Source organism: Vipera ursinii (assembly GCF_947247035.1).
Source record: "Vipera ursinii genome assembly, chromosome: 15".
Taxonomy (NCBI): domain Eukaryota; kingdom Metazoa; phylum Chordata; class Lepidosauria; order Squamata; family Viperidae; genus Vipera; species Vipera ursinii.
Genome location: NC_139528.1, coordinates 312,823 through 332,865, shown reverse-complemented (window position 1 = coordinate 332,865; position 20,043 = coordinate 312,823). Strand labels below are relative to the sequence as shown.

Genomic DNA, 20,043 nt, shown 5'->3' with positions numbered 1-20,043 from the left:
CCCAGGGCCCACCCGGGCAGCTGCTCCCACTGAAGGCAGTGGCCCCAAGGGGTCCTTGCAGCCGGGCTGCCCCCAACCTTGAAAACGGGGGAGCCACTCCTGGCCTTACTTTCCAGAGGCCGGCTCAGCCCGACGGAGGCCTCAACACCAAGGAGGAGGGCCTTGGGAGGGTTGCGCCCAACGACCCACTGGCTGAGGAAACCTTCTGCGGTTCTGGCCCCATCCCTGCTCCCTCCCCCATCTCTGGGGGGAGCACCAGCACCCCTAGAGCACTGGGAGGCAGGCCTTCTTCCCCACCTGTTTTGAGGGCAACAGCACACACCAACATGGTCCTCAGCTGGAAACAATGTAATGGACTCGTCCTTCTCACCCCCCACCCCACCCCCCCAGATCAGCCACGCCTTCTTCCCCTCCACTGCCCCCCCTTCCAAAAGCTTCAGCAGCATCTGCAGCTCTCGCTCCATCAAGTCCAGGCCAGCTGGTTCTTGGCCAAGGGCCGTCACGTGGTGCCCGGTGGTCCGTCCTGGGGGAGGGAGGTGGCCAAATGCCTCTCCCACTCCACCTCGATCACCTTGTACAGCTCCATGGTGGCCCGGGCATCTTCCACTGAGGAATGTCCATTGTGACCAACCTGCACGGAGGGAAGGAAGGAAAGGCTCAGAGCTCAGAGTGTCACTCAAAGTCCTGCCCTGGACTTCTTCCCTGGCCACAGGGGTGCCCACTTTCCCTCCCTCCCTCCCTCCCTCCCTCCGGCACGAAACCCTAACGCCTCCCCCGGGCTTAGGAGACCCACCATCCCAAAAGGGCAGCCAGGCTCAGCACCTGGGCGGGTGTGCCCGGCACCTGTTACCTGAATGTCTCGGTGCAGGAGCTGCTTGGTGAGTCGCTTCAAGGACGCCGACTCGTTCTCGGGGAAGCCAGCCTTCCGATTGAGCAGGGGGATTTTCGAGGTGTCCCTGGTCAAGGATTTGGGGTGGAAATATTTGAGGGCTTTGAAGTCGTTGTGGATTGCGTGGCCAATGACAATCTTCCCCGAGAGAAGCTTCAGGATCTGGAAAGAAAGCAGAGTAGGAAGCGTGTTCGGCTGCCCAGGGCCCTTGTGGCCTCCCAGGCAAGACGGGAGGAGATGACGCCAGTGCCCAGGACGCTCTACCCGGAAGACTCCCCTCCCTACATGGGCATCGTGATTGGAGGGGGGGGGAGAAGGAAAGGAGGGCGAGGCGGCTGCACACTGCCCCCACCTCTCTCTGGGCCAGCTTGAAGGGGAGGGCATCTCTCATGTGATGCTGCCTGATGCCACTCCACCGAGTCCGGTAGTTGGTGATGGGGCTCAGGGGACGGATGTACTTGTCGTACATCACGTCGCCATAGTAGCCAACCACGCTGCATCGCGCCAGGTCACTGTTGCGCCCGCCAGGCCCCGTGCCCACCATCTCGCAGTCAATGGCCACCATTTTGCTGGGCTTGGCTACCGCCGGCGCTTCGGGGAGGCCAGCCTTGCATTCGTCCGGCGGGCCAGCTCGGGGGACGTCCCCCCGGCTGCAGAGGGTCCCGTTGGGCTTCCCGGCGGCGTCCCCCGTCCTCCTCGAGGCGGAGGGGGCCGCGGAGGGGCCGGCCGTCCGGGATCCGGGGCGCGGGGTGCCCGCAGCGGCGCTCTCCTCGGGCAGCGTCTTCGGCCGGCCGGGGGGGCCGTCCTTCCGCGGGGCTCGGCTGCCCTCCTGCGCCGCCGCCCTCGGCTTCCCCTCGGCCCGCTCGGGGCCCGCGCAGCCGCCCCCCGAGGCGCCCCGTCTGGGCAGCGCGGCGGGCTGGGCGGGCAGCTGCTTCTGCCTCAGGAAGCCCCGCCGCTCCAGGAACCGGCGGCGCTTGACGAAGCGCTGGTGCCGCTGGCCGCCCGCGGAGCTCCTGGGGGCCGGCGGCGGCAGGGCCGTGTCCAGGTTGAGCAGCAGGTCCGACATGGCGCCCGGCGACCTAGCGGGCTCCGGCGTTGGCAGGAGGCGGCAGGCGCGTCGCCATCTCTCCCTGGAAGGGACGGAGGAGAGCGGCGGTGAAGGCCCCGCTTGGCCCCCCCCGGCGCTGCCCCCCCCTCCGGCACCTGCGCGGCTCCGCCCGGCGTCCCCGGCAGGCCCGGCTTTGTGACCTCGGAGGGGCCCCGCCGGCATCACAGCCGCCCCGCCCCCGCGTCACCCGCCCCCCCCGCCGAGGGGATCCCCGGCGCCACGCCCACCTCGCTCTGCCGCGCCGGCACCGCGCCGCCGACCCGGATGCGGAAGCCGCGCCCGGCAGCGGAAGTTCCGGCCACACCGAACCTCCTTCCGTCAGCCTCCCCTGCAGCCGGAAAGCCGCCGCCGCCGCCGCCGCCGCCTCGCCCGGCCCTGAGGAGCAGCCCCGGGGGGGGGGAGGAGCAGCCCGGGGGGGGTGGCAGGGGCCCCCTCCGTCCGAACCCGGAAGCGCGAGGCGGGCGACGGGGGCCGGTGGGGGCCAAACTTGTGCGTCATGCGCGGCTTCGCCCTGGAGCAGCAGAAGCGCCTGGCCGCCAGCCTGGTCCGCGTCCTCGACCTTTACCGGCCGCTGACGGACGCCTTCGTCATCGTAAGCTCCGCCCCCGCCGCCCCCTCCCCCCGGGCCGGTGGGCTCCGCTGAGCGCCCCTCCCCCTCCTCCCTCCCTCCCTCCCTCCCTCCCGCAGGAGTTCTTCGCCGAGGACCTCTGGCGCCGCCTCCCCCGCGGCTGGCAGGCGGCGCTGGGCCGGCTCTCCCCGCCGGAGGTGGCGGCGCTGCTGCTGCGGAGGGGCCGCCCCGCCGAGCCCGCCCGCCGCCCGCTGTGGCCGCTCTCGCTGCTGGCCTTCCGCGCCACCGCGCACGCCCTGGCCTTCCCCCGCCGCCCCGCCGCCGCCGCCCGCGAGCCCCCGCTGCCGCCCCGCTTCCGCAGGCACCTGCGGCCCAAGAAGCAGCACGAGGTCCGGCGGCTGGCGCAGGTGCGGGGCCTGGGAGGCGGGCCTGGGGGGCCGGAGCGAAGGAGCCCCGGCCCTGACCGCCCTCCCCTCCTCCGGCAGGTGGTGCAGTGGCTGAGCGAGCGCACCGGGTGCCGCCGGGTGGTGGACGTGGGCGCCGGGCAGGTGAGCCCCGGGGCCGCTTTGGGTCTCCCCGCCCTTCCTCGGCCTGGCCCGCTCGGCAGCTCCTTGCCGTCGGCTCTCCTCTCCTCCGCAGGGCCACCTCTCCCGCTTCCTGGCCTTCGGGCTGCAGCTGTCGGTGACGGCCGTGGAGGGAGACCCCCGGCTGGTTGCTCAGGCCGCCAAGTTTGACCGGGCGCTTGCGCTGGAGCTGAGCAAGGAGCAGGCCAGGCGGCAGGTGAGGGTGGGATTGGGGGAAGGGGAGACCCTTATCCGTTAAGAAGAGCTGGTCGGTTAAGCTTCTCCCGTACGGACCGGAGATTCCCCCAGGGCGACCTCTGGGCTGGCTCCGGCCGTGTCTTTCCTGACGGCGGACCCTGGCTTGGTCTTCCAGGCTCCAGACGGCCCCTCTGTCCAGGGGCCGAGGCACGTGGTGGGCTGGGTCAGTCCCGACTCTTCGTGGCCCGAGTTTGTGGAACTGCTGCGCTCGGACGAGGCTGAAGGGAAGGCCGCTGCAGGAAATGAGAGTCCATGCGGAGCAGCCTTGGGCCACCAACCTACCGTGCCTTGTGAGCTGAGGGAAACTGAGGCTCGAAAGGGAGGTGCAGACCGTGGGAAGGATGGCCCAGATTCCTGGGAGCAGAACTTGCCAGCCCGCCTGCAAGCACAGCACCCCCCGGGGGCGCTTTTGCTCACTGGCCTTCATGCCTGCGGGGACCTCAGCGCGACCCTCCTCCGGCTCTTTGTGGCTTGTCCCCACATTGTCGGCATCACTTCAGTGGCCTGCTGCTACATGAAACTGAGCACTGGGGAGGGCGCCCGGCCTGGCTACCCCCTGAGCGACTGGGTGGCTGGTCTGCCCGGCCACCAGCTCTCCTACAAGGCCCGGGAAGGTGCCTGCCACGCCATGGAGGACTACATCCTGCGGCTGGAACAGGACAGTCCTTCGCTGAAGACGCACTGCTTCCGGGCCAGGCTGGAGACCGTGATCCGGGCCATCGACCCCACCAAAAAACGCCTTGGGGTGCAGGCTATTCCCAAGACTGATGAGATGACTTTTGAGCAGTGAGTGAGCCTGTCCGCCTTCTGGGAGCTGCAGGGGCACCTTCCCCAGCTGGTGGGATTGGTGCTGCCCCTCCCACCGATATCAACCTGCCCCCAAGTCCCCTGTTTGGAACAGCAAGTTCAGCCTTTCCGTCCTGGGCAGGTATGCGCGTCGGGGACTGGAACGTGTTGGGATGAGTCCCAGTGGACCCCTGGAGCCAGCCTCTCTGGCTGAGCAGCAGCAGGTGGTGGTCTTCTTCAGCCTTGCTCTCCTGCTGGCCCCCTTGGTGGAGACCCTCATTCTCCTTGATCGGATGATTTACCTGCAGGAGCAAGGTAAGCTGCACCTGGGGTCTTGGCCAGAGGGGAGTGAGCATCCAACCCAGCAGCTCAAGAAGAATCAAAATAGCACTGCGGCTTCGAGATGACAGGAGTGGACCTGGATTCCTTTGAGGCTATTCTTTCCAAGGGGGGCCCCACCCCACCCACAGGGAGGCACTCAGTAGGACAGACAGAATTACTTTGCGTGCTCAGGCTACGGCTTGGGGAGAAACTGAGATTGCTTCAGGGGTTCAGCCTTTGGGGAATCTCCCTTTCCTACGTCTCACCGCCTCAATGCAGGCAGCACTTTGGAACGCAGACAGCATGGTGCAGACCCCAGGCTAGGGCTGGCGGTGGTTCCATCTCCTGCTTTTGAGGGCTTGGGGGAGCCTACGTGGAGGCTCCCTGCTCCTGACCTACTTTGACAGGGCCACCCCAAGCCCACTCCCTTTCTCTTGCCTCCCCACAGGTTTCCCGTGCGAACTTGTCCCTCTCTTTAACCCAGCGCTCTCTGCCAGGAACCTCGTGCTGGTGGCTGCCAAGAAGGTGCCGCCCTCCGACCTGTGGGGTCTGGCCGTAGGAGACTGAGGAGGTTTCTGCCCTTCCACAGAAGAAGCGGAAGGAGTGGACTTGGCCTTATCCCCTGGAGTGTCCCGCTGCACTGCAGCCAAGCAAGCCCATGGATTAACCCTTTGGAGGAGGACAAAGGAGCAGGCCATAGATGAACCCCTTTGCAGAGGAGGGGGCCGAAATATGTCATTCTTATCTGTTGTGCATTTGTAATGACCGTACGCTTATTTTTCTATTAAGGGATGTTTATTCTTGGTTGCCTCTTAGCCTTTGATAAACAACAGCCCGTTAACGCTCGTGTGAATGCAGAACTTCTCTGATTCCTGCTGCGTCTCTCTCTCCCCGGAGCAAAAGCCTCAGTACCAATAAGACTTCCTGTGCCGCCGTGTCTCTACGATTCCCATCCGCTCCATAATTTCCTCTTGAAAGGTCTTCAAGGAGGGGGTGTACGTCTTCTCCAGGGCGTCCTTGGTGGAGGTGTCCTTTGGGCCATCTGAATTGGCAAGGAACAGGGGCCAGATATGGGTGGGAGAGAAAAGTCTGTTAAGCCAGTTTCAAGGCTCTAGTCCTCATACTGTTGGAGAACTACTGAGTCCTAGGGCAGGGTCCAGCAGAGGTTATCCAAGATGACCGCTTGCTCTTCCTCCTCCCTCCCTTGCTCAGCAGAAAAGCTTCTTACCGACCCACAGCTCCGGGATGATGCCGTCCTCCCTCTGCTCGACGGGTTTGGGGATGATCCGGCCTGTCCGGAGGGAGACCCGCACGCGCTCGCCCTGCTCCGTGTAGCGCCAAACCACTTCGGTGGGCAGCCTGAGGTCACACAAAGTGGACACAGCGGGGAGCATCCAGGAGAGGCCCAAGACAACCGCACGGAGCGGTTGTGTTAGCGAGAGGTCCCCGGTTGTAAAGAAGGCAGAAAGCGAAAGTCATTGTAGTTCTTCGGAACTACAGCCAAGATTTCTTACAAGGGACAAAATCCCAACTATTTTACAAATGCTGCATTCAAAATGCAAAAAAATGCAGAAGGCCAATATTTAGAACTAAGAGTTTGGAGGAAAGAAAAAAAAAAGAGTGCTTGGGTTTTTCTTAAAGGATGCTTGGAAGCAGCCAGATGGGTGAGCTTGGCAAACGCCCCCTCCTGGCCGCCTGTTCTTAAACAGCAACCCATTTTTCAGCAGGAATGTTTGATTTTGTTGGGGGGGGGGCAGCATTTCCACCCAGAGTGACAGAGCAGGGAGGGAGAGAACAAAAGTCACCCCACAATTGGACCCCCTGGATGTTTAGGGGCAGCTCGGATGATTTATGACCCCCCCCAGGTGTGGAGCGGGAGGAGTTGCTTCAGCCCTACCTGTCCGTGGGGTCCACCAGGCCCAGCACCTTCAAGGCCAGCGGCTTCTCTCGGGCAAACATGGCCCTGCCTTCCTTGGTGTCGGCGTAGTAGTAGCCCTGCGGAGAGAGGCAGAGCGGAGCCTGCGGCCCCCGCGCCAGGGAAGCCCACCGGGGCCCCCTCTTGTGCACCGCCGGGGCTCCCGCAGAGGCGGCGCCCCCCTCCCCGCGGCGCCCCCTACCATGTTGAGGCGGTCCAGCAGCACCGACTGCCGCTCCTTGTCCACCTGGATGACCTGCCCTTGCTTGCCGGCCTCGCGCCCGCTCAGGATCTGCACCTGCGGGGGGAGAAGGAGGCGGCAGGTCGGTCGGGGCGGGGGGGGTCGGCGGCGCCTGCCTTCCGACGCCCGGCCGCAACTCACCGTGTCTCCGCGGAAGATCTGCCAGTCCTCCTCCGGGATGGGCGCCGCCGCCGCCGCGGGCTGCTTTCTCCGGGGCGCTCGGCCCGCCCGGCCCAGCTCGGCGGCCCAGGGCGGCGTCAGCTTCTCCGCCGTGGCCAGCAGCCGCGTCAGCCTCATGGTGCCTGCGAGGGGCGCGGGTGGGCCGAGGCAGCAGCTCCCGCCTGCGCACGAGGAGCCCGCCCGGCGCCCAGCCCAGCTCCTTCCCGGCGGGGCGGGAGGGCCGGACCGCCGCAATGCACTCTGGGATTTGCAGTCGGCCGCGCTGCGGAAGTAGGAAAGCGCAGAGCTGGGCGGCCGAGCAAGGCGCCTCGCCCTCCTTCCACCGCCCGGTTCGCGGAGGTTTTCCCCTCTTGCAGCGGTACCTTGTGGGTCTGCCCCTGCCGGGCAGGCAGAGAACAAGGCTGCTCAGGACGACGGTGGGCAGGCGGCATCTGACTTCAAATCCCAGAATTCCCCAGCTGGCTCAACCCTGCTTTTCTTACTGCTGGCTTAAAATGGAGCTCTCTCGATGTCAGAATTCTCCCGTTTTATTCTGAGATGTTTCAATTTCTCTGCCAATTCTGCTTTATTGCAGAACGCCGGAGAAAATTCATTTCACCGGATGACAGAACAGTCCTCTTTAGCTACAGGCTGCCTGACCGATTGTCTCCCCCCCACACACACACTTGGGCCTGTTTCTGCAATGTTATTCGCCTGTCCCTTAATAAAGGAATGCAACCCAAGCCCCCCACCATAGGGGAAGTCGCAGAGCAGAAATTTTGGACAGCAGCACTCAAGAAAAGAAAACACTCTGGATTTGCGTGGTTAGAGACTGCAGATCTCTATTTATGCTGCTCTGCCGGCTTTACTGGCATCTCAGGCACCCCCGTTAGACAAAGGGGGGGCAGGAACGAGATCTGGGTTGCGAGGGCTGTCCTGGGCGCTTGGCTCTTCCTGTTCCTCTTCCGGGTCCAGTTCGTGAGGTGGGACCTGAACGCCTAGCATGGTCTCCACGTGCCACAGTCTGGCCTTCACAGCCTGGAGGTGCTCCTTGAGAGTCTTCATGGACTTCAGGCAATCATGGCAGCTGCGAAGATCCTGCCTGCCTGGAAGGAGAGTGTCCTATGAGAACAAAACCTTTGGGCCTTTTCACTCGGACGCCCTCTCCACCAAGGGAGGAACAGGGGAAGGCGCCCTCCCAACGTACGCTCTTGGAAGTGGGAAGACTGGAACTCATGCGCAGCCTGCAGCTCCTGAATCAGAGCCATGATCTCCTCTGGAGGCACAGGAGCCGGAAGGCCAGCCTCTGGGGAAATGTCCTTGGAGGCCGAGGAGTCAGGAACCAAGGGCTCAGCCTGAGCCTTGCTGGGGCCTTCTGGATCACCTGCTGAGGGGAGGGGCGGTAGAGTTAGCAATGGCAGCTGCTTGGGCACCTGGCTGGAGGTCACCTCTGTGAGGCTTACCGCTTGCAGCAGCTGGACCTGGTTGGGGCTGCAGCTGAAGAAGACAACCTGGAAAGATGGAAAGGAAGGGCACAAAACATGTCAGTGGGGGCTCTCTCCCCTCAGCCCCCTCCCACCCCAGCTTCTGCCCTGACTCAAAACGTGTCTGTCTCTCCAGAGCCCCCAAGACCTCCTGGAGCTTCAAAGAAGTAAACCTCTGAATCTTCATTCACCTTCCCCTACAATGGGGTCTCTTTCAGCTTCGTTCTGGGTTTCTCCTTTATCATCCTCGGAAAGCCTGCAAACACCGAGCAAAGAGTGTTTGTGATGCTACACAAAAAGACACCCACGGATCCATGGCAGCCAATGACTCAAGAATTTCCAGGGAAAATGGATATCTAAAACCCATTTTATTTTTCCAGCACCAAGACCGACCTCCCTCATTCGCCCTGCCTTACTTAACGAGGTTTTCTTTGGATTCCAGAGAGGCAGATACTTACGGCCTGTTCTTCTCATAGGTGGATCTAGAAAAAACAAACAAAACAAAAATCGGCTGCCAGGAAATTGAGCCCACCGGTGCAAAGACCACAAACATCACCAATGTGGGCCAGCTCTCCCTCCAGTTATGGGTGCCCTCAGGAGATGGTCAGAAGAGGCCCCGGACAGCTGGAGGTGTTCTCTGGGGCTACCTTGTTCCCAAGGCCAGAGGGACGTGGCTGTGAAAGATTCGCCCTGGCGATCTGTGGGCCGTACCTGCCCAATTTGGCCTCACCTGCGGAGATGCCGATTAAGAGAGAACCAGTTCTGCATCCTGATGCCAGCTGAACTGTCGCCCTTGGAACCCTCACCGGTCTCGAGGCAACCGGCACTGCTGGGTTCCGTCGCGGTTGTGAGGTCGTGCCCTGCTTTCCGTCCCTCTTGAAACGCGTGGGTGTAACAGAAGCAGCAACTGGGCACGTACAACCCCTTGCCCGCCTGCCTGCTTCCAGGGGAAATGGTAAGTCTGAGCCATTCTGGGAAATCCCTGGGCCCCTCCAGCAGCGGAGATGTCAGTATAACCTGGTGATCCGTTATACAAACCAGGCGGGAAGCTGCAAGCACTCAGATAAGGAGAGCGGGGGGGCGGATTTCTATCAGCCTTCCCAAACGGACCTGACTCCCCGCGGGCCCCTCGAGATCCCTCCGGAAACCGAGCAGGGACGAAAGCTCACGGGGAAGGTGTGCCGGGGAGGGCCGGGGAGGGAGCCCGGCAGGGAAGAGGCGCCGCGGGGACTCCATGCCCAACGGCGGCAGGCGAAGGGTCCCGAGCGCAGCCTCGCACCCTTCCCCGCCGCGGCTCCTCCTTCGCAAGCAAGGCAGCGATCCCGGGCTCGGCCAGGCTGCCTCGGAAGAGCCGGGGGGGAGCCCCGCCCGGGCAACCCCGCCCGCCTGCAGGGCGCTGCTGGGCCTCGGGCCGCCTGCTTCGCGCGGGGCTCCCGCTCTCCTTTCCGCAGCCGGAGCGGGAGCAGCGCCGGGCGGGGGGGGGGCGCGAGCGGGAGAATTGACAGGCGGAATGGACTGGGGGGGATAGAGAGGAGAGGACAGAGCGTCCCCTTTCGAAGCGACGGCTCGGAAGTGACGCACGGGTGCGGCCGCCCAGCCAGGAAGCGCTCCCCGTCCGTCGGCTCCCCCGGAAGTGGCGCGCGGTGAGTCAGGGCGTGTGGGCGGGCGGCCCGTCGACGAGGCGTTTCCGTTTCCGGTGGCTGCGCTGGAGGTGGGCGAGGATCGGCGGCGGAGCGACGGGAGGCGGCGGCGGCGGCAGGAGCAGCAGCAGAACCGGCCGCGCAGCCCGGCAGGCCGCACCGACCCGCCGACGGAGCCCCAGCCGGCCGGCCGGCGGTCAGGTGAGCGCGGGCCGGGCGCGTCGGAGGCTCGGGCCTTCCCCTGGGGCTTCGCGGCGGCTCCCGTCCGGGCAGGGCAGGGCGGCGGGGGACTCCGCGGGCGGGGCCGGAGGGAGCGAGCCCGGGCGGGGCCGGCTCCCGAAGGCTCCCGGCTCGCGCGATCGGGGCAGCGACCGGGGGGCGCCCCGCTTGGCCGAGGGCGGCAGGGCCCGCTCGGGGCCGCAGCAGCCGCGCCCGCTCCTGGGCCCCTGGCCGGCCGGAGAGCAGGGAGGCTCCGCCGACCCCGCTCTTCAAAGGCGGGCGTGGCGGAGCGAAGGAAGCCGGGCGGGAGGAAGCAGAAGCGGAGGGAGGGGGCGTCGGGTGCCCAGCCTGGGCTCTCCCTGCTCGCCGTCTGAGCCTTTGGGGCCGGGGGGGAACCCCTCCTCCGGGCTGCCCTCTCCGCAGAAGGGAAGCCCCGGACTTTATTTCAGGAAAGGACTGAGGATCGGGGGCGGGGGGGCGGGGGAGGGAGGTGTCCTGTGGCCGGAGAGCAGGTCGGTCTCCCTTGCGGCTCGGAGCAGCCGGCGAGGAAATCCCTTTCTCTGGCGGGTGTGTCAGCCCCGGGAGCCGTTCTGGCGTTGAGTGCCGTGTTTACGACTGGTAGCCAGATTGGGCGGGGTGCGATTGCAGTCTCAATAAAGCAGCGAAACCCTGGATGGCACTTTGTGGGAGCTGCCGGCTGGGCTGGCCGTTTCCTTGGGCGAGGAAGTGTTGCGTGCGTGGTAATAATGCACCGTGTAACCGTGGTTTTCCTCCTTTTCCCCTGCCTCCGGCCACCTTGAACACGCAGCAGGAGCAGAGACATGAAGGCAGGCTGTCCCGTTGTGGAGAAGCCAGAAGGAGGAGGAGGTGAGGCAGCTTCTGGGCAGGCTGGTTTTGGGGCCCTGACTTCCCTGGCCTTTGGCAAAGATGGCAAGGCCTTTGTTGGAGACGGGAGCTTGTTTGTCCCCTTCTTTCCTGGGGGGGGGGGTGTTTCCCTCGGCAGACCGTTTCCTTCCAGCCTTGGCCTGGGCTGCAAGTCCCCTTCCCGGAGGGGGCTGTCGAGGGGTGCGCCCAGAGAGAGTGGCAGTGGCTGTGCCCACCCTCTTTGGGGTGATGCGTGTCTTCTGGTTCCATGGCTTTTCAGCGAAAACGGACGCATCTGCACCACTCGGCGTGAAATCAGTTCTCTTCAAAGGGTTGTTGGCTGGACAGGTAGCAGTTTCTTTCTGATCCCGGGCTCTGCTTTTCTGGCCTGCCAGGCTATCATTTCCCTGACTGGGCGTACAAGACCGAATCCAGCCCAGGCTCCCGCCAGATCCAGCTCTGGCACTTCATCCTGGAGTTGCTGCAGAAGGAGGAGTTCCGGCATGTGATCGCCTGGCAGCAGGGCGAATACGGGGAGTTTGTCATCAAGGACCCGGACGAGGTGGCCCGGCTGTGGGGCCGGAGGAAATGCAAGCCCCAGATGAACTACGACAAGCTGAGCCGGGCTCTCAGGTGAGTGTGATGCTGGTGGAGGGGTCTGGAGGTTTTTCCGGTGACCCCTGCCCCCTCCCTTCCTCCCCCATGGCCTGGGGAATGCCAGCAGGCTTAACGGGAAGCACCCAGGAGAGACAGTTCTGGAACAGCCCTGCCATCCGGGGTCTTTGAGCCCGGGGTTCCTTTCTCAGGCGAGTTGCTGAGACTCGCTGGAAAAGTCCACCTGCACTCATCAGAAGCGAAGCTCGTTTATTTACCCTGCCCGGAGTCCGGAGCCCACACCCCTGCAGGCTCCCCATAGTTTTGGAAGGCCTGCCTGCCCCAAAGGTCCTGATGATGCCCCAAAGATTTCCTGAGCGTGTGGGTCTCTGTTCCCGGGGAACCACCTAGGTGAAAAAACTCCTGGGGCCTGAGTTCTGGTTGCCAGCGTTCCCCCGTCTGCCTTCTTGGGATCTTCCCTGTGCCCACCCTCTGTTGGCAGAGCAGTTTAGCTGGTGCCAAGCTGTCAACGCTGGTGGCCCGGTTGGCACGGCTTTTCTTTCCAGGAAGCTGAGGCTTGGCTGAGCACCCTGGACAGCCGTCTGCCCTCTGGTCCCTTGTTGGGGAGAGGAGGCAAGGAGGCATTACCTGCATTTGGATACTAGAGAGGAAATTTCTAATTTTCAGAGCACTTCCCCCCTTCTCTCTTTCTCTCTCTCTCTCTCTCTCTCTCTCTCTGTGTGTGTGTGTGTGTGTGTGTGTGTGTGTGTGTTGGGGGGGTGTAAAGGCTTCCCGGGATGTAAAGGCCCCATTGGCCAGAGAGAAGGGCTACCGGCCTGGGCCTTTCCTCCTGCCACTCAGGCGCCTCTGAGGGGAGTGACGGCCAGCTTTCCTTGCTTGGCAGGTACTACTACAACAAACGGATCCTGCACAAGACGAAGGGCAAGAGGTTCACCTACAAGTTCAACTTCAACAAACTCGTGATGCCCAGTTACCCCTTCCTTAACCTCCGCCCCACCGGTGAGATGGGTCAGTGGGTCCCGGCTCTGTGGGGGTGGGGGGAGGAGGCCTGGCAGGTTGGCGAGAGGAATGCTTGTATTTGTTCCGTTTGCGTGTCCCACACTCCCTGCAAAGTAGGCTGGGCTGAGGGCGAGTGCCTGGCCCAAGGGAGCTTTGGAAACCAGGCCTTTCCAGTTGACCAGCCTGGCCACCGAGTCGGAAGACCCGGACAGTCCTTGGCAGTTGCCAGATTTCATCCCCTTTAGCCTCTGGGAATCAGGCGGAAGGCAGCTGCTCTCAGTTCTCCACAACCCCTAAACTTTCTGGCCAGGCAGCCGGCAACGTGGCTTTTCCCCCAGCCGAAGAGCGGCTCTTTTGTGCCTCTGCTTTCCCCCTTCCGCTGGGTCTTCGAAAGGGGCCGGCCCCGTCCTCCGACTGGCAAGGGTTGGTTTCCTGGGGCTGGCCAGACCTGCCTGCTGCTGCTTCTGAAGCCCTTCTCCAGAAGCGAATTCCGGTGCAGGCCCTCTCTTCTTCCCGGCTGTAATGACACGCTTGGCGCTCAGCCCCTGGCTGAGCGAGGGTTGAGCCGAGCAGCTGCCAGCCCTGGACGGCCTGCTTTTCCTGGGCTTGGGAAAAAAAGCAGCCAGGAGAGACGCCCTCCCCAATGTGGGAACCGGTAGCCGCCCCGGGCCTGGCAGAGGAGCCCTGGCCTCCTTGACTGACATTTCGGGACCGGCTGTGCAGGGTGTGGCTGGGAAGAGGGAGAGCCCGGCGGCGTTCCAGGGTTCTGCCCCAAGTCGACCTCCAGATCTGGGGCTTTCACGGAGGGGTCCTTGCACCCGTGTTTTGTGGCGAGGCCGGGGAGGCGAGGATTGGCGCTGGTCAGAAGCCGTCCCTCAGCCTGCCCGTGGAGGGCTCTGCGCGGGGGACAGGCGCCCTGGGCCAAGGCCTCCCTCCGTGGGGCTTGGCTGTGGGGGGAGGCCCCGCTCTTCCCATGTCTGGCTTCCCCCCCCTCCATCTTTGTTTCTTTCTGCCTAACGGCCTGATTGCCCGCTTGTCTTTGGATCGGTAGCTTTTGGTTTCACGGTGGGGGTAGGAGGGTTGTCCCACGGCGTGAAGGCTCCTTGCCAGGAGGGTCCGGCCACGTGATCTGGCAGCCCTCAGCCGAAAGCCGAGCCCCAAGAGCAGAGCAGGGCTGCACCCCCGTGGCCTGGACAAGTGCAGGAACAAGTCCGGGCAGTTGCTCACCCTGATTCCTCTCGGCCACGCCCTGCGTGCCCTGAGGCTGGCAGCGAGCGGAGAGGCTGGAAGCTGCCCTGTGATTACAGACTGTTTTCTTTCCTCTTGCCCGGGGAGGTTAACGCCCCACCCAGCTCAGGAGGGGGCCGAGTCTCCTCTTTCTGGGGGGGGGAGTTGCGAGGCTCTTTGTCTCTCCCCTCCAGGAAGGGAGAAAGACCCCTTCTGCCCACTTCTGCCAGGGGAGAGCACTCTGGCCACGCAAACGCCGGGCCCAGGAATCTCTGGCCCTGACTGGGCACGTGGCATCCTCTGCCATCCTGGAATGTAGCATTGCATCCTTGCTAGAGACAGGCCTGGGCTGTGGCGGAGGTGGGAAGAGGGCCTTTGACAAGGACCCCTCCCCAGATGGCACTCAAGGGAGGGGCTGGGCAGATCTTCTGCTGGGCTTCTGGGGAGCGTTCGTGGGAGGGGGCTGCGTCAGGCCTGGGTCTGAATCATTTAAGGGCCACGGCCTGAGCTCCCCAACCTCCGGAAGCTGCTAAGAGAGCCCAGTCCCACTTCTGGGGACCCCCCTCTGACTCCTCCTCTTCTCTCCCCTCCCAGGCGCCGTGCCCCAGAGCGCCCCTCCGGTGCCCACGGCTGCCTCCCGCTTCCACTTCTCCCCCCTGGAGGGCCAGTCGCCCAGCGAGGACTCCCAGCTGGGCTGCTTCTCCGGCAGGGCCCCGGGGCCGCCGGGCCAGGAGGTGCTCAGCAATGGCAGCGTGGATGAGAAGGCGTCTCCGGCGCTGGAGCTGGACGGGGGGTCGCCCGACTGGCACCGCAGGGTCGACCTTCTGGCCTCCCGCAACACGGTGGCCGCCCCGGGCACCGTCGGCCACCCGAAGCGCAAGTCGGACCTGGTGCTTCCCCTCTTCAGCCGGGCCGGCCTCTACCCAGACACGCACAGCCCTTTTGCCGGGTCGCCCCTCCCTCCCCGCGGAGGGGTGCTCAACGTGCCCCTCTCCCCCGCCCTGTCGCTGACGCCCACCCTCTTCTCCTACAGCCCCTCCTCGGCCATGAGCCCCTTCGCGCCCGGGGGCGGCAGCTGCTTCTCCTTCAGCCCCGAGGAGATGAAGCGCTACCTGCACTCCCAGGCCTGCTCCGTCTTCAACTATCACCTCAGCCCCCGGACCTTCCCCCGCTACCCCAGCCTCATCGTCCCGCCCCTGCCCTGCCAGCCGCCCCCCGAGGAGCAGACCCCCTTCCCCATCAAGCTGCAGCCCCCGCCCGCCGGGCGCAAGCACCGGGAGCGGCACGAGAGCGAGGGGGGCACCGGGCCACCTCTGTCACCCCCCCGGATCAAGCTGGAGCGGGCTTTCGATCAGGAGCCTGGCGGCACCGACTCCCCAGAGAGGGTCCCGGAGAGCGAGGGCTTGGCCCCTCCCTCCCTCCACCCGGAGCTGCCACAGGAGAAGACGCTCTTCCTGCACCCGGCCGCCCCGGCTTGGCCTGGCACTTCCGTGGTGCCTGGCCTGGCCAAGAAGCTCAAGCAGGAGGAAGGGGCCGCCGAGAAGCCACCCGTGCAGGAGGCCGGGGCAGAGCCGGGGACCGTGGAGAAGAGGGAGGATGCCGTCATGCCCCCCAAGCTGCGCCTGAAGCGTCGCTGGAACGGGGACCGGATGGCAGAGGCCCCGGAGGAGGCCCCGAGCAGGAAGCCCTCCTGGGCCGGCAGCCTGGACACACCCCACATCCTGCTGGCCCCCAAGGCTGGGATGGATACTTAGGACGGAGGGGGCGTCCCAGGGCGGCTCGGAGGTGTCATGTAGCAAGGTGTTCCTGGCTGGGGGGCAGGAGGAAGGCAAGGATGGCTTCACTAATCTTGCGGGGTGGGGGGGTTGCTTTGTGTGTGTGTGAGTGCGTGTGCAAGCGTGTGCATTGCAGGTAAAACAGTTTTTCATGTCCCGCGGGAGGGGGGGCTCCTTGGCTTGCAACGCCCCTGCCCCGTCGGCCATTTCTGCATGGTGGACATAGCAGCAGCAGTGCCTCTGGTGGACCCGCCCTCGTTTCTCAGGAGGGGGGGCGATAGCCGTGGGGGTTGTCTGAATCTGTTGTCGCTTTCGGGAGTGGGGGGGTCATGTCTGCGGACAGTGTGTTGGGAGAGGGATGGGAGGGGGCTGGAACATTGCACTGTCTTTCCATTTTGGAAGTGGACATTTTGGGAGGCGAGACAAAGCCTGCAGCCTGCAGTAGGACTCGGAGCTGGGGGGGGGCAGCTTGGCAGCCTGCAGAGCAACTGACTGTTGGGGGGGAACTGACTGTAGAAGAAGCCATGGCGAGTACTGCTCTTGAAACTTCAGGGACGGACAGGAAGTGAGAGGGAGACTCGGATGCCTTTTTTGCCCCTTCCGTTCTTTCCTCACTTCGGGTCTTTTTTTGGGGGGGGGTCCTAGACAGAAAGGTTGGTGGGCTCCGAGGGCGAGACAGCCCTGGGCAGCGCTCTGTCCTTTTGTGACTGCCTTAACGTGGTGGCCCCTTTGCGAGAGTGGCCCTTGAGGACATTGGGGGGGTCTTCTCCACGGGCTGGGGGCTCGGACTGCCTGGCCCTCCTGCCAGAAGCTCTTACCTGGGGGGCTGCCAAGCAGGGAGAGTGCACAAAGGGGGGCGAAGGTGCCCTCAGTGGCGCCAGGCTCTTTCCCGGGGGTGATGTCCTTGGGGTCCCTCCCCTGCCAGTGGGGCTTAAGGATTCTGTGGCTTCAGAAGATGGGGGAGGCTCTAAAGGGGGCTGCCCCTCTTTGGACACCCGCTTTCCTGTTCATTGCTCGGAGCAAGCGTTCTGGGTACGAGGGAGAACGGCTGAGCGAGCCTGGCCTTTCGCGTGGCTGGAGACCTCTGCAGGATTTATGTCTCTAGCACGTGAAGACCGCCCTCCGGTCACCTGCTCAAGGAGGCTTCTCCTGGTGGGGGGTCGGGTGAGTGACGGGTGTCTCTGCTCTTACCTGCTGGCTGGCGGCGCGTCTGGTGTCCGGTCAAAAGCTTTCCCCCCTTGCTTCAGCCGCCCCCGCATGCCTAAGCCTTAGACCCTTTCTGCTTTGTGGGGTGAGGAGGGGAGGGCCCTCGGGGGTCCTCTTCCCCCAGAGGAAGGGGGCTGGCCGTGGGGCCCAAAACTCAGGAACTGAAACGCGAAGAGCCTTCTTTGCCTGGGACGTGCACTCTTTCCTTCTACTGAACCCAAGTGCCAGAAGGGGTGGGGGTCGCGGGGTGGGAGCTGCCGGGGTTCTTTGGGGAGAGGGAGGGCTGGGGGTGAGCACCATCGCCGCCACCTGCCCGTTGCAATCTCTTCCTCTGGGCTTTGGGGGTGGGGGCTCCCCTGCACGGAGAGCTGCGATGCCTGTTCAGGGAGAAAAAGGCTTTGGGCGCTCCAGGGGGCTGGGGGAGGAGGGGGCCGTGGGGAGCTTTCCGGTGTCTGGGGTGGGTCGGGGGCTGCCTCCAGCCCCTTCCCCTGGTGAGCTGCGTTGGGGGGCACCCTGGCCTGCCAACCCAAACGGCTCTTTGTGCCAAAAACTGAAGCCGGTGCGGAGGGTGGGCATCCCGTCTGCCGCTAATCAAAGAAGCGGGCAAACCTTTTGGAAATTGTTTTGATGTGTTGTAGCCATAGGAAATCTTAGATGGGCTTTTGCCGTGCTCCCCCTCCCTCGCCAGGGAGGGCTTTGCGGTGAACGGGGGGGTGGGGGGATTGGCGGCTTCTGCTTCTGGCTGTTAAAGGCTGACCAAAGTCCCTCAGCAATGGTGTTTTCAGTGGGGGGGGGGTCTCAAACAGCAGGGAAGCCAGAGTTGGGGTCCGGGGGCTTCAGATCCAGAAGCCTGCTGCTGCAGCAGACCCCTTGCCTCCCCATTGGGGAGGGGGGAGAGACGGTGTGCTGTGTTCCCCTCGGGTGGGAAGAATTTACCTCGAGGTGGGGTGGGGGGCTTCTATTCCTCCCCTGCTTTGCTCTTGTCTCCTTTTGCGCCTTAGGGATGCGGGGGGCTTAAAAAGGGAGATCCGGTCTTGAGTTCAAGGGGCATCCCATTAGGTTCTTTTCTTAGGGAAAAAAAATCAACTTTAGAGTGTTAAAAGTGGCAAAGTATTTACTGATCACTCCTTTTAAAAAAAAACAAGTTTTCATGCGATGGCCCTGACTGACGAACTAAACACAGCGGGGCAGCAGCTCATAGCTTGAGGTTTTTGTCCCATGTAAAGCAGGATTAAAATTGTGTCTAAAAAAATGTAAGTAGTCCTCATGCTTTTGTGCAGTGCCTTTAGACGTTCCACTTTCTATAAAGTCTTCAAAAAAAAAACCTTTGCATATATATTATATATATGATGTAATGTTATAGAAATATATGTATAATATACATATTTTTTCCAGGGGTATCTGATAGCTCTGTATTTTGTTATGGAAGTTGATATGAGATATTTTACCTCAAATTTTAAAAAAAGTTAAATAAACCTTTTAAGTAAGTCTGTTGGATTCCTTCCGTCTCTTGCTTTCTGGGAGGCTCAGGGAATGTCAGAATTGGCGTCTGGGTTGCAAGGAGGCTGCGAGGTGGATGGAAGCGCGAACAGACGGGTCCCCCTGCTCAGGTCTGTGAGCCTCTTCACGCAAGGTGGAGGCCTCAGCGGTCCACCTGCAAGTGAGGCCCAGGGGCCTGCAAGGCAGACGGCCAGCTGCTTTGCTGTGAAGGCGCACCCTCAGCAACCACGGAGGTCCTGGAGAGGCCCAGTGGGATGCCAGGCTGGGCCAAGCCATCTTTTCTCAGCCTGATCCTTGGGATGTTTCCGCCCAGTTCCAGGAGCTGCAAGGGGAAAGTTGAGGCCAGCTCTAGTGAGAAGACACCTTTGACCTGGGAGATTACTCAATCTTGCCACGCTGATCATCTTGGATCCCCTCCCATCAGCTCAAGGGCAGAACCTTCCCTTCCACACCTCCCTCTTCCCTGGAGGAAGGAAGCTGCACCGGGCACCTCGGCCAGCTTCCCTGGGCGTTCCCGTGTTGTTCACTCCGTCCTGGCCACGGCTTTGGCCCTTGGTCCGTCCAGAGCTTTGCATGTCCCCATCAAAGGCCAGCTGGGGCAGGGCCAATGGGGTAGGCCCTGTGGACGGTTGCAGGCTGGGCACAGAAGCCACCGCTTTGCCCCACGAAGTGATGAGTGTGGGCCTCTGGATGAGGAAAACTGCGCCTGGGTTTGCCCAGGTTTCCCACCCTGGCTGGCTGGGCCTCCAGTGTGATTCACGGGCTCTCCCTTTCTGGAGCGCCTGTTGGCGCTTCCTCTCACGGAGGGGCAGGGAGCAGCTTTCTTTCAGCACGACCTGCAGCGTCATTCCCCACGGGGAGCCTGTCGCCCAGGGAGTCGTGGGGCTCCCAGGCAGGTTGTGCCAGCTGGGCCTGAAGGCGGGCAAAGAAGTGTGCAAACCGAGGGCAGCTTCAGGGCTGCACAGAGGATAGTTGGGGAAACGCCACCGGCTTGAAACTCGCATTTACTTCAGCAGGGAGAACTGGGTGCTCAGACTTCTCCTGGGTTCCCCACCTCTTTTGAGCACCCTGGGTCCTTTTCTCACTGTCTCCTGGTTCACACCTTGGCAATGCCCAACCTTTTGCATCTGTGCTGTGGGAGGCTTCAATCAAACACAGCCGCATGTTGCTCGTCACAGCCGCACTCGCAGGCTAACGAACTTGGTACGCTTGCAAAAAGTAAAGATCCTGAGATCAACAAATCCACAGGCTCATCCTGGCTCCATTGATCCGGTCACCCAAAATGCTTCCCACGGAGCTCCCATCAGGAGCGTGGCCTCTTCCCCTGCAGGCTGCGGCCAAGTAGGCCAAGAACACCAACTCGGAGCCTCTCATAGGATTCCTGCCTTAGGCAATGAAAACCGCCTCCGGCTCAGCTCCTCCTCGGGTGCTTCAAAACAGCCAGTGCCTCCTGCTCCTCACCTTGGCAACCCGGGCTCCAGATATCTTAACAGTAGCAGCCAAAAACATCCCTTGGGCCTGGAGGACCAGCCCGCAGATCCTGGCCCAACGGCTGTTACTTCTGCCTCCAGAAAACATGGTGCCAGGCTGGGTTGATTGCTTGGAGGCTCTTGTGTCAAAATGGGTAGCGACTGACAGCTGTCAACTTCCGCTGCTGCTGAAACGTGGACAAGTAGCACACTGTGGGAATGTCCGACCCAGGGAAA

At 63.0% G+C, this 20,043-nt stretch overlaps 5 protein-coding genes across 7 annotated transcripts; 2 read left to right on the top strand and 3 right to left on the bottom strand.

Moving 5' to 3' along the window:
* Positions 1-418: 418 nt before the first annotated feature.
* On the bottom strand, positions 419-2,269 carry ISG20L2 (interferon stimulated exonuclease gene 20 like 2). The gene is made up of 4 exons (XM_083374598.1): positions 2,225-2,269; positions 1,242-2,019; positions 851-1,051; positions 419-631 (listed from the first exon to the last, which is right to left on the bottom strand). The coding sequence occupies exons 2-4, from the start codon at positions 1,953-1,955 to the stop codon at positions 500-502; spliced, it is 1,047 nt and encodes a 348-aa protein (XP_083230724.1). The 5' UTR covers positions 1,956-2,019; positions 2,225-2,269; the 3' UTR covers positions 419-499.
* On the top strand, positions 2,262-5,339 carry METTL25B (methyltransferase like 25B; the record flags this gene model as incomplete). Its single annotated transcript, XM_083374829.1, has 6 exons — positions 2,262-2,972; positions 3,051-3,113; positions 3,205-3,345; positions 3,502-4,172; positions 4,315-4,487; positions 4,942-5,339. The coding sequence occupies 6 exons, from the start codon at positions 2,262-2,264 to the stop codon at positions 5,058-5,060; spliced, it is 1,878 nt and encodes a 625-aa protein (XP_083230955.1). The 3' UTR covers positions 5,061-5,339.
* On the bottom strand, positions 5,267-7,176 carry MRPL24 (mitochondrial ribosomal protein L24). Of its 2 annotated transcripts, XM_083374597.1 has the most exons (5): positions 6,791-7,176; positions 6,611-6,706; positions 6,391-6,488; positions 5,722-5,852; positions 5,267-5,535 (listed from the first exon to the last, which is right to left on the bottom strand). In XM_083374597.1, the coding sequence occupies exons 1-5, from the start codon at positions 6,944-6,946 to the stop codon at positions 5,399-5,401; spliced, it is 618 nt and encodes a 205-aa protein (XP_083230723.1). In that variant the 5' UTR covers positions 6,947-7,176; the 3' UTR covers positions 5,267-5,398. The 2 variants fall into 2 exon arrangements, with proteins under 2 accessions (XP_083230723.1, XP_083230722.1); XM_083374596.1 differs by having other exon boundaries at positions 6,611-7,176.
* A 503-nt stretch (positions 7,177-7,679) lies between these two features.
* On the bottom strand, positions 7,680-10,974 carry LOC310647511 (uncharacterized protein; the record flags this gene model as incomplete). The annotated part of the gene is made up of 8 exons (XM_083374828.1): positions 7,680-7,914; positions 8,016-8,195; positions 8,272-8,319; positions 8,484-8,548; positions 8,751-8,774; positions 9,023-9,350; positions 9,462-10,589; positions 10,947-10,974. 8 exons carry the CDS (start codon positions 10,972-10,974, stop codon positions 7,685-7,687), a joined length of 2,031 nt encoding a protein of 676 aa, XP_083230954.1. The 3' UTR covers positions 7,680-7,684.
* Positions 10,000-15,941, top strand: LOC310647372 (ETS translocation variant 3-like). Of its 2 annotated transcripts, none has more exons than XM_083374594.1 (5): positions 10,000-10,133; positions 10,960-11,018; positions 11,411-11,648; positions 12,514-12,629; positions 14,451-15,941. In XM_083374594.1, exons 2-5 carry the CDS (start codon positions 10,973-10,975, stop codon positions 15,608-15,610), a joined length of 1,560 nt encoding a protein of 519 aa, XP_083230720.1. In that variant the 5' UTR covers positions 10,000-10,133; positions 10,960-10,972; the 3' UTR covers positions 15,611-15,941. The 2 variants fall into 2 exon arrangements, with proteins under 2 accessions (XP_083230720.1, XP_083230721.1); XM_083374595.1 differs by having other exon boundaries at positions 10,006-10,133; positions 10,963-11,018.
* Positions 15,942-20,043: the final 4,102 nt, after the last annotated feature.

Excerpts from the sequence above, each read along its gene's own strand:
- ISG20L2 (XM_083374598.1), bottom strand. The coding sequence starts at position 1,955 with ATGTCGGACCTGCTGCTCAACCTGGACACGGCCCTGCCGCCGCCGGCC. Across the intron at positions 1,052-1,241 it reads TCAAGCTGGCCCAGAGAGAG|ATCCTGAAGCTTCTCTCGGG; the intron begins GTGGGGGCAGTG and ends CTTTCTTTCCAG. Across the intron at positions 632-850 it reads TCCTGCACCGAGACATTCAG|GTTGGTCACAATGGACATTC; the intron begins GTAACAGGTGCC and ends CCCTCCGTGCAG.
- LOC310647372 (XM_083374594.1), top strand. The coding sequence starts at position 10,973 with ATGAAGGCAGGCTGTCCCGTTGTGGAGAAGCCAGAAGGAGGAGGAG. Across the intron at positions 11,649-12,513 it reads AAGCTGAGCCGGGCTCTCAG|GTACTACTACAACAAACGGA; the intron begins GTGAGTGTGATG and ends CTTGCTTGGCAG. Across the intron at positions 12,630-14,450 it reads CCTTAACCTCCGCCCCACCG|GCGCCGTGCCCCAGAGCGCC; the intron begins GTGAGATGGGTC and ends CTCCCCTCCCAG.
- MRPL24 (XM_083374596.1), bottom strand. The coding sequence starts at position 6,946 with ATGAGGCTGACGCGGCTGCTGGCCACGGCGGAGAAGCTGACGCCGCCC. Across the intron at positions 6,489-6,610 it reads TGCTGGACCGCCTCAACATG|GGCTACTACTACGCCGACAC; the intron begins GTAGGGGGCGCC and ends CTCTCTCCGCAG. Across the intron at positions 5,536-5,721 it reads CATCCCGGAGCTGTGGGTCG|ATGGCCCAAAGGACACCTCC; the intron begins GTAAGAAGCTTT and ends TTGCCAATTCAG.